At 34.0% G+C, this 11,120-nt stretch overlaps 1 protein-coding gene across 1 annotated transcript; it reads left to right on the top strand.

The window, feature by feature from the left end:
- Positions 1–765: 765 nt before the first annotated feature.
- Positions 766–11,103, top strand: LOC122027161 (uncharacterized protein DDB_G0271670-like). Its single transcript, XM_042586052.1, has 6 exons — positions 766–1,009; positions 3,658–4,581; positions 4,996–5,148; positions 10,040–10,182; positions 10,649–10,759; positions 10,842–11,103. The coding sequence occupies exons 1-6, from the start codon at positions 878–880 to the stop codon at positions 10,906–10,908; spliced, it is 1,530 nt and encodes a 509-aa protein (XP_042441986.1). The 5' UTR covers positions 766–877; the 3' UTR covers positions 10,909–11,103.
- The last annotated feature ends 17 nt before the right edge of the window (positions 11,104–11,120 follow it).

Here is an 11,120-nt window from a genome sequence, read left to right as displayed (position 1 = left end):
ACCTTATCGAGAGAAGAAATGTCTAAACTGTCATTTCTAGAAGGTCATGTTATTCACAACAACGTGGGACATCCCAATAAAATTATTGAGTGAAAGAATGCAAAGACAGACCTTATCTCGAACAAACATGTATGGGCAAAGAATCTTTAAAGCAAAGGAACGATGCTTTAACAGCGCTATGCTTTCAACATCAGTAAGACTTTCACATACTGATCATGTTTAAAGCCACAATCACATTTTGTTTATCGGTGGTAGTCATCATCGAATTGGTTTATTCAGAAGAGGGCTTCTCAAATGTTCTCATATCCTTTATACATATGTTCTCCTATCCTTTATACATACGCAACAGTGGAACAGCTTGCAGCAGTATAGGCAAAAAGACACGCAGTGACATATATGTCCATATGCTTTGTAGCATGTGGTTAGCTTAGCTCTAAGGAAAGGTGCATGATCCAGTGAATGACCCAACAGCTCAATGCGTGGCTCAAGCATGGCCAGTGCATGACCGGTACTTGATTTGATTCTCAAGCAGCAGGACACCAAGAAAATATGTATATTAACAAATACATATGATATTCAATAAAATTATTAATTCCTTCTTCCACTATCCACATCCCTACTTTTATTATTATTATTATTATTATTATTATTATTTTCTAGCCGCGTATAATATTTCTTCAAATTATCGGATAAAATGGGGCACAGCCTCAAAAATATACATACTTGTATTTATTATTTATAAATTGCGGTGTTCTTTTATTCCTCTATTTAATTTTATTTCCCCCCTTTTCAGGTTAACAATAAGAAGGGGCGAAACCTCGCCGGCGTCTTGTTCTCATTCCGTCGTCTTCTCTCGTCCCAACCTTTGAATCGAGAAATGGGCTCCGGGAGCAGTCGCCTGGACTCTCGATTTACGCGGCACCGCCCGGAAGGCCAACCGAGGGTTGGAATTGCTGCTTTCCTCTGCGGCGGAGCCGCGGCGGCAGCCTCCTGCTCCGACCCTCCTCAGGTCCTAAATCGATGATCGGGCTAAGACTTCAGCCCTTGTTTTTCGTTTTCTTCAGTTACGGTGCCTATTTACTGGTGAACGACTTGTTTTCGCGTTTGGCGTAAGGTTGCTTGCTTTTCGCGCTCTTTTCTAGTTCATTTTCAGATGATGTATTTTTTTTTTCCTTTATCTCAAGTGGGTTTTTCTGATTTTCGTAATGATGTGAAATTGGTAATCAATTTAGATCCGTTTAATGGATTAGCGCCTCAAAATTGGACCTTACGTCGCGATGATATTGTGATTTCGTCATGATTATAGGTTCTTCAGTTTTATTAAATAAGGGCTTCTATGCCGTGTAAGGTGATGAAATGTACAGAATGATGAAAGCCTTTTAGATGTAATTGGATGAATACGATTTGGAGCATCTGATGACAGCAGTTGTCTTGGAATGAAAAAGAGGCTCTTGTGAGTTACATTTTATCATCCAAGGAAGCACATGAAATTGCAGATGCTATGTGGTTACATACAATATACTTCCAAGTACAGTCCGATTATTCAGAGGACATCGGAGTTTCCATGCAGTAATTAAAAGATCTTATAACTTTGTTAACCTTTTAATTTGACATTCTGCGCAATTTATCAATCCGATTTAATCTTTTGAGAAAATGAAAGAGAGACTTAGGGGGCGTTTGGTACGCGCGTTTTCCATTTTCATTTTCTGGAAAACGCGCGTTTTCTGAAAAACGGTGTTTGGTTTGCGTTTTCCGCGTGCGTTTTCTAAAAAATTGACTATCGTTTTCTAGAAAAACAGAGAATGACAAAAAGTCGTTTTCTGTTTTCTAGAAAACGCGCGTTTTCCAGAAAATGAAAATGAAAATGGTGCAAACCAAACGCACCCTTACTTAACTAGTTATTTGATCTAGATAAAAAATGTTTGATATTGCTTTAGGATTTTGGTTTCCTCCAAATTTTAGTGTAGCTACAATATAATCAATAATTCCTTAAGCTACAAACATCAAATTTGCATAAGAATAGACACATTTTTGAGTTCTTACTTTGGAATATATATGTTTTAGGATGAGTTAGAAACAATCTCGAGGTTTTAATGTAGTGATTTATATAAATGCTTATGAATGTTGTCATTAAATGGATTGGTTGTTTGAATGTGATATGTGTTTTGCATATTATAAACAATCAAGAACACCTAGTCAAACACATCTGTTGATTCACGTTTGTTTATGGAGTCTTCTATAAATAGATTATGCCTGAGAATTGTGAAAGAATTGCATTGTCATCTTTAGTTGCTTTATTTGTTAAAGTAGGAAAATTATGCATGAACTCTGGATCTTTTATACCTATATTGAGAACCATCTTGGGTGAAATTTTGTGAGGTACATATCCTTCAAGCAGTAACAAAATCATTTTGGGTGAAGTAGAAACTTTGAATATTGTTGTTAAATTCAATTCTATTTTTAGATATTTTTGTTCAACTTTAGTTCATGCATCTTTGTAACAAAATTTCTTTTGCTCAAGATAATATTTGGTTATTAGAGCATTATAGGCTCCTTGTATTGAAGTAGATGAAAACAGTTACTTACTCTTTCAATTTCCGGCCTAAACCCACTAGTAAATCGATAATGGTTCCACCAAGGCCATTGTGCTATAGATTTTTTAGTGGTTGCTTTGAACACTTTGCTAGAATTCCTTTGAGGCTCCAGTGAGCTTGTTGTTGGTTGTTGGCAAATCATGCTTGTCATTTAAAATCACAAAGTAATCTTATTATTGATGAAGATGTGTGAAAAGAATTATTTAGATGGGGCATTCTAATTCTCATGAATTGAAGATTGCTTTCTATACAAGTACAATTTGTTTTATGCCCCTCACTCCCCTTCCCTACATGTCCACGTCATTTTAATGCCTCCATTAAATACCCACCAACCCAGATTGATGCTACTGCAGCACCAACAACTTTCGCCGCAAACCAGCGAGCTGCAGCATTTCTGACAAACTCCATCCATGCTAGGTTCGATGCCTATTTGCAGAGCACCTGATTCCTGTTCTGTTGGTCTTATAATACTTCTCTCCAGTCAGATCACTTCCCAAAGTGCATCACCTCATCCTAGATAAACAATTTTTGTCCATATTGATGCCTAGAAGGTACCAACGCCTTTTTTCCAGGAGGAATCAGCAGTACAAAAAGGAAATTGATTTTGTTGTAAGATTTCTAAGAGTTGTATTAATATCTCTTTAGGAGAAGAAACCCTTAAAGGAAGGTCCAAAGCTGTTAATTATATTCTTTTGATCTGCAGGAAAAATTTGGTAGAATTTTGAGTTAATTTAATTCATTTCCTAGTGTATAATTTGTCTTTTTCCTAACTTAGTTAGAGCCCTTTTAGGCGTAGAATTATCTCTTACCTTGATTGATTTTAGTTTATTTGCATTTTTGTGTTGGAATTCCCTAAAGGATTCCCCTCATTCGTATAAAATTTTGCCTAATAATATTTGTGTCTTTGAGTTTTAGTCTAAATTGGTTTATTTCTCTATTTTTGCCTAATGCTTTGGTTCCATTTTTGGTGTTTCCTAAGAACTCTTAGAAATTTTAAATTAAAAAAAAAAAAAATTCTGTATTTACATTAATTCTTTTTATGATTATGCATTGTGGTTGGCAGATTGAACATAAACCCACAGAGAAATCAATCATCCAAGCAACACTCAGTGGTTCTCTGATATCTTCTAATATCCAAATCTCAGTCAAGGAGTCGTCTCTAGACATTACCCAAGGAAACAGGTCTTCTAGCTCCACCAGTGTTGACAATTTGTCTAGTCAAACCAATAATGGTGCAAATTCTTCTAGCTCCACTAGTGTTGACAATTTGTCTCATCAAACTAATAATGGTGCCAATTCAGATAACTTGGAGAACTTTTATGGGCAAATATATCATTCCAGGACGGTTTCTGATCTACCAAGTGCCTCTATCCAACATGAGAGTACTGATACTGTATCTCCATTGTGCAAGGTTGCTAATTGCACAAGTCAACACGATTCCTTTAGTTTGCTAAGCTTCGCAAGTAGCACAAATCAACTCCAACCTTTGGATTTGAGGGCAAATGAGATTTTAGCTAATCCTTCTGAGTCTGTGAGCATCCCTACTAGTGATACAGACCATGTTCCTACTCTTCCAAGTGTATCCACAACAATTTTTCCAGCTGAAGATTTACTTGTTGCATCTTCTCTCGGCTCAGATGCCCCAACATCAACAGGATCAAGTGAGGAGAGAACTGGAAGTGTCCTTCAGGTTGATTTGGTCAGCCTCTCCTCTGATGTTTCCAGCAATCCTGGAGAGAGAAGCAGTAGTGAATCGCGAAGGAACACTAGAAGGCTTTTCTGGGATGCCTTCTCTAGACAGAGTTATAGAACTCTTGACTCGACGCCATTATTTTCATCTCCAGAAAATAGTGATCTAGGATATCAAGATAGGTGGCTACTAGACATTGGTGATCGTGCTTTTAGAGATAGCGATGATGATGATTCAATATACCTACGCCGTAGACGCCATGGTTTAAATGGAGTTAGTTGGCATTCAAGATCTGAGGTGATCTTTTTTCCCATCTATTTTATTTTCTCATATATTAATAATTTAATTTCATATTGTAATTTTTGTTATTCATGGCTCTTGACATCACACTAGCTCCTTTATTTCCATGATAGCATGACCTCATGTTTGATTAAATTATTGATAACATCTGCTTTATGAGAATTACATGAATAATATTGTTTATTATTATTATTTTTTAAAATTTGTTGAGTATATTGTTTTTACTGTTCTGTTTTTGCTATTATACTTGTTTGGCAATAACATGCACATTTATGATGGATGATGCATATGCAATACCTTATATCATTCAAATACTATCATACATTTTTTTCTTACTCAAAATATCATTGGCATTAGTCGTAGCATGTAGATAAATTTTTGCTTGTTGATGTTGCATTCATTTTGGTACAGATAAGGGAGCGGCTTCGCTTTGGCTTAAGTAATAATGATGGACAAAGATGCCCATCTGGTTTGCACAATGATGGGACATGCTCTTGCACACTGTTAGTGACTGAGGTGTCAAGCATAACAAGAATTTTTGTATTAGCTGAAGCCTTGTTTGAGGTGGGTATTTTTGCTATTATTGTTGATGCTCATATCTGTTCATAAGCTAGCCCCATGTGTATTTAATTTTTGGTTGAAATCATTGTTAGTGGATTAACATGTGATATGGTTGAGTTCAGATATAGAGGTGTGAAAATCTGCTGGTCAATCCAAAAGCTTGAAACAAAAGTGAGACTTTGAAACTTTGTTCAATTGGTTAGACTTTCTTCTGCAATGGACAGTTATGGTTTAGTTTGAAGAGGATAAGATTAAGAAGTGAATGACTCTTCTTCCATTTACTTTAAGACAAGACTGTTGGAACTGACCAAACTGTTCTTTGATAGAGATAGATATCTACAAAACATTACACATATATTAGAATATTGAGTTCTATATTATAAATGTGATTAAGGATATAAGTTAATTAGTTTATACCACAAGAAATTTCCTCAATATTTGCATCTTATATTATATATTTAACAATCTTTGATCAAAATCAGTTATATACATGTTGGTGAATGCTTTGATATTGAACAGATTCTGTCCAACTAAAAGTTCGCCATCTATGATGAAAACTAAAGTTTCCTTGATTATGTTTTAGCATATAAGGTGTATATTCTTAGTTTGGTAGCCCTTCTTTGCCAGTTATAGAAGCTGATATACTACAAGAAAACAAGGCTTTAGAGATAAAAATATAAAACCATTTTTCCGTCTCTAAAGAAAGTTTGAAACGGATAATTCTGTCTCTAAAATCCATTATTGAAAGCCCCGTTGCTAATTTAGGATACGGAAATATTCTGTCTCTAATTTAGAAACGGATTAGAAAACCGTTTATAAATTGGTTTTTAAATTGACCAAATGAAATTAGTTTCAAATACAAATTCTGTCTTTAAATTTTGTTTTAAATCCATCATTATTCTGTCTCAAATAACACATCAAATATAATTTTAATCTGTTTATAAATCCGTTTATAATTCTATTTATATATCCATATATGATTTCATTTTTAAATTTATCACTAATTTGTTATTATATTATATTTCCATATTCTTATTTACAATTACTTTACACACCCACACATTTCAAATAAATTAAAAATATTTAAAACAACTAATTTCTAATCCAAAAGTATCATAGAATTAATATTGAGATAAATAAATATTCACATCATCCAAATAAATTTCACCATTAATCAAATTGTTAGAAAATGATAAATTTTTAGATCCAACTACAATACTTTAATCTTTATTTCATCTATCACAACACTCATGGGAATTAGATCTTCCTGGATACAAATGATTTATATATCTCAGCTCTTTAATCATCTTACAAATCATCTCCTTGAGATTTTTTTCTTTGTACCTACCTTTCTTGATAGGCTTTTCTTCCCTCTGCCTATTTTTGTGATAGAGTTCCAATTGTTTTGGCTTTCAATAATTTCTTCCTCCATCCTCTTGCTAGTAGCACTTATGTCTTTAATTTCTTGTGATAATTCTTTATTCTTCTCGGAGCACATTTCGTTGGAACTTTCATTGTATGATCTTTCAAAGTGTTGATTGCGTCCAAATCCAGACACCCTCCCCTTCCTACCATATCACACCATGATTTGTGATTGAATGAAGGATGAGTAGAGTGATCATCAACATTTTGTCTCTCTATATTGTTCCTGTACATATTATAATCTTATATTAGTCTAATAAATATAAAAACAAACAAGTGAGATGTCAATACGATATAATAAAAAAATTAATCAACAATTATTTATTTTGAGTTACATTAACTCAGGCCTATTTGTTATCCATGAGCTCTTCGATATCTTGCTTCCCCTTATGCATTCGTTCAAAAACCTCTAATTCATCCATTTCTTGCCCTAAAATTTTCTACTCAATCGTATATGCAAGTTGCTAAGCACGTGAAAAATTTTCCTATAGCAGAGTAGTCCTTAAAAAAATTGAACCAAAGACCAACCACTATTCCTTTGCTGTTATTGGAGAGCAATTAAAGCAACTCCAAATTCTGAGGAGGCATATCAGCTATTTCATGAAAATTTAAATAAAGGAACTAAAATGATCACTTTACCATCTCAAAAGGTCACATAGTACAGAGAATCTCTAACTAAATCATTAATGCATATCACTTTCTACGAAGTATCAACAAAATTTATATAAATATGTCTAGTTATTCGAAACACATAAAAACTATGGATTAAAGATTAACTAAAGAATTAGCATATTTCCGTACCCTTAGGAAGATGATTTGGTGACTTGGAGATACTATCATACAACTATGGCAAACAAGCACCAGCTTCAACAAGCATTGAAATTATATATGGTGAAGAAAGAACATACCAACTTCTAATCATCATTAATCAGAGAAAATCCTGTAAACCTGTTCTCCATTAACATCTGCAGCGCTTTTAACATTAGATGGGTAAACTATGCAATTAGTGTAGGACTCAAGAAGAAGAACAAGAAAAATAAACATACAAATGAATAAACAAAAAATAGTGATACTGTTAGTACCTTTATCCACCGAAGTGTTAGGCTTCACATTATGAAGATATTCCTTTTTGGTCATAAAATCACCTACTGTATAAACACCATTACTTTGCTGAAAATAGTTGGTGCATGAATATATCAAATTGCAGCCATATAAGCAGAACCAAGTTAGGTGGTGGAATCTCCAAAGGGAAAGAAAGGAAACAAACAAATTAGAATCAGCATGTTTTCGCAAGTTACCCTACAAGAACTTAACTAATCTTAGTAAAATGGTCAGAAAATTCCGTCTGCTACTTGAATCAGGATGGATTATTTTGTAATAGTTCTTAATATCAAACAACAAAGCTGAAGAGACCATAATACATGGAAGAAAGGAAAGTAGTGGATTACCTACTTGAATTAGAAAAAACTAAATTAAATATTGCCTAACTAACATATTCAACTTCAATTTCTCATATCATGAGTATGGTGAATTAAAGCAACTCGAGTTCCACAATCAAGGGGTTGGGCATAAGGGCACGACAACCTTCAGTAAGGTATGGTCAAACATTAAAGAGCAAGGGTGCGTAAAAGGTGACGATTTTACCTGTAGAGTATTGGCCGTTAGGGCCCCAATTCGCCCCAAGGAGGAGGTCGGCCATGTCATGCATGCGCCTACTAGATAGAGGAGCCAACGCTGACGGTGAGCTAGGAGAAGTGCATTGCGGCGATGGCGGAGGCAAATGAAGGCCTCGAGGCGAGGGAGGGAGAAGGAAGGACGAGAAAAATAAATTAGGGTTACCTGATATTCGTTGCTATCCCTCTCCTCAAAAAAATATACATGAATGAGAGAATTAATTAGAATAGGATTTTAAATCATCTTAGATGTTTTATTTTATTAAAATAAAATAAATTTATAATTGTCTTAATATCTTTTTAATTTAGAGAAATTTAAAACCATTTTTTTTTCCCTTTAAAATTTTTTAAACAGATTTGTTGACAAATATAACTTCATATTAGATTCTATTTCTAATCCGTATTTATTTTTGTTTATAAAAATTTATTTATAAATTCGATTCTGATTCATTTTAAATTATGTCTTAATTTTTTTTCATATATTATATTTTATTTAACTAAAACGGATTAGTAATTCCGTAACAAATTTGTTTCTAATTTATCAAAATCTGAAACAGATTTTAATTTTGTTTCAGACATCTGTTTCTGAACCCTGTTTTCTTGTAGTGTTATATCATATCAACAATGGTAAATTTTTATAGAGTCAAACATTGTAGTAGTTTGATAATACTTCATAAAGATGCAAACTCGTGTGATAATTCCACACAATACTCAATTGCTTGTTGCAGGAATCTTCTGCAGTTGTGCTTGCATGCTTAGCTAATTCTATATGCTGGAAGTTGCATTTAACGGTTTCTTTTTCTGGATTTGAAGAATACTTTTACCAATGTCTCTGAGAAAAAATAGCTATACTTTTGACTGAAAATAAGCAATTTAATGCAGTAGTGTTTGGTGAAATGGTCATGTGGCTAATTTAAGGCTCGTAAACCATTATAGTTATTTCCAATTTCATCAGAATTGTTTTGGCATTGTTTTAGATACTTAAGCAAATATTTTTAATGAACTAATCTTCTCTTCTCTGTTCCTTGTTGTCATTTAGGTGCTTTCTTCTTGTCTATTGTTTTTCCTTTTATCACATTTCAATAAAGAATAAATATTTTTTTAGAAAAATCTGCCTCTATAGAATATATGGACCGCTAGAATTTATATTAGAAAAGAATATTACACTTTCAGGATCATTTGTCACTCCTTTCTATTAATTGGGAGCTAATTTGATGCATATGAATCGCACTGGACCTGACCAGCAGGGGCAATTTTTATGTGAATTTTCCTTGACTTTTTCATGGTCTGGTATAGCTATCTGATCAACACAAGGATTGGTGGAATCCATTTTTTCCCCATCCAGGATGATTTGAGCATGAGTACACATGTAAGAGTAGGGAAATTACTTGGATGAAGATTCTGATAATCGAATTCTTCATTTTTGTGGTGTGGTAAGCTGGGATGGGCTGCGGGATAAGTTTACTAATAGTTTCCCAACAATAAATTAATCCATGATTCTTTTTGCCAAAAATTAATTTCAACCTGCCCTTATCAGTCAAAGCTGGCTAAACTGAGTTCAACTCACCGGAACTTGCTGTTCAGCTTGTACTTCCTAGTCAAGTTTGAGAATAGTTCATTGTCTTTAAGCTCTTTTACCATATTGTTATGCTCAACCTATATTTGATCTCCAAGTAACTAACAGATAAAAATACTATACTAATAAAATAAAAAAAATGTGGTACAACTACAGTGATTAACTACTTCAGTGCCTCTTCTTTCAATGAATTTATATGCATGGGGATGTTATTACTGTGCAGGTATTGGATGAGATTCATCGCCAACGCGGATCCCTTCCACATTCATTTGCTTCGGTCACTGCTCCGGAATCTGTTGTGAGCTCTTTGCCAACAAAGATTCACAAAAAAGTTGAAACTGCATTAAGCATTGATAATGTCGAACAGTAAGCACTTTAGTCAGGTTTCTTCCCAGATTATTCTCATGAATTTGGCTGCTGTAAAATAAAATTACGAATAAATAGCTTGTTGAACTGAATAAATATGTATTATCTTTTAGTCAAGTCATAATTATAAAATATCATTTGAGTGTTAGGCAATCATGTTCCAAATAAAGATTCATTTCGTTAGTAAAACTAGTATTGCAAGGCTAACTGTTCCATGAAATTTTTACCAATATGGTTTAGAGGTGGTTCTTTGGATGGCAACAAAAGAGAATTTATTGCTGTTTCTCTCTAAATTAAACTAAAATTTATCATTTCCATCAGAAAATAGACTCATATAGAATAAAGCACGCTTCTCCAGAAACCCCCAAAAAATTTCCCATTGGAATTTTTATTGCTGTTTTTTTTAATCCTTAATTGGACTTCTTTTAGTCAGACGCATTTATTATGGAAATTCTCTTCCATTCAGATGCTACATTTGTCTGGCCGATTATGAGAATGGGGATGCCATAAGAATTCTTCCCTGTCACCATGAATATCACATGATCTGTGTTGATAAGTGGCTGAAAGAGATTCATCGGTATGTATATTTATTTCCTGCTATTTGTGAATAGGCCTTGTGTTCTTGTTTTAATTTTTAGCTACTTTATTGGTGCTTACAGGGTGTGCCCTCTGTGCCGTAGAGATGTCAGTGAAGGTGTTTCTCCAAGTTCAGTCCCTAATCAGTGAAAATCTCATGTTCAACGATAGGTATCAATATGCCAGGTACCTGTGACTCGTTGAATAATATGGTGAGAATTGTCCACGTCTTAGAAAAAGGGAAGGTATTTTTTTTTTTGGTAAAACTATAAAGTGATTGTTGTAGAATATGCCAGTGCTGTAGGATATCTTGAAATATTCTAGTCCCATATTTTCTGTTGCACAGTTTGTTCCTCTCGCCC

This window comes from Zingiber officinale, chromosome 10A (assembly GCF_018446385.1).
Source record: "Zingiber officinale cultivar Zhangliang chromosome 10A, Zo_v1.1, whole genome shotgun sequence".
NCBI lineage: Eukaryota > Viridiplantae > Streptophyta > Magnoliopsida > Zingiberales > Zingiberaceae > Zingiber > Zingiber officinale.
The sequence above is the reverse complement of the archived record's forward strand: the minus strand, read 5'-3'. Positions and strand labels throughout refer to the sequence as shown.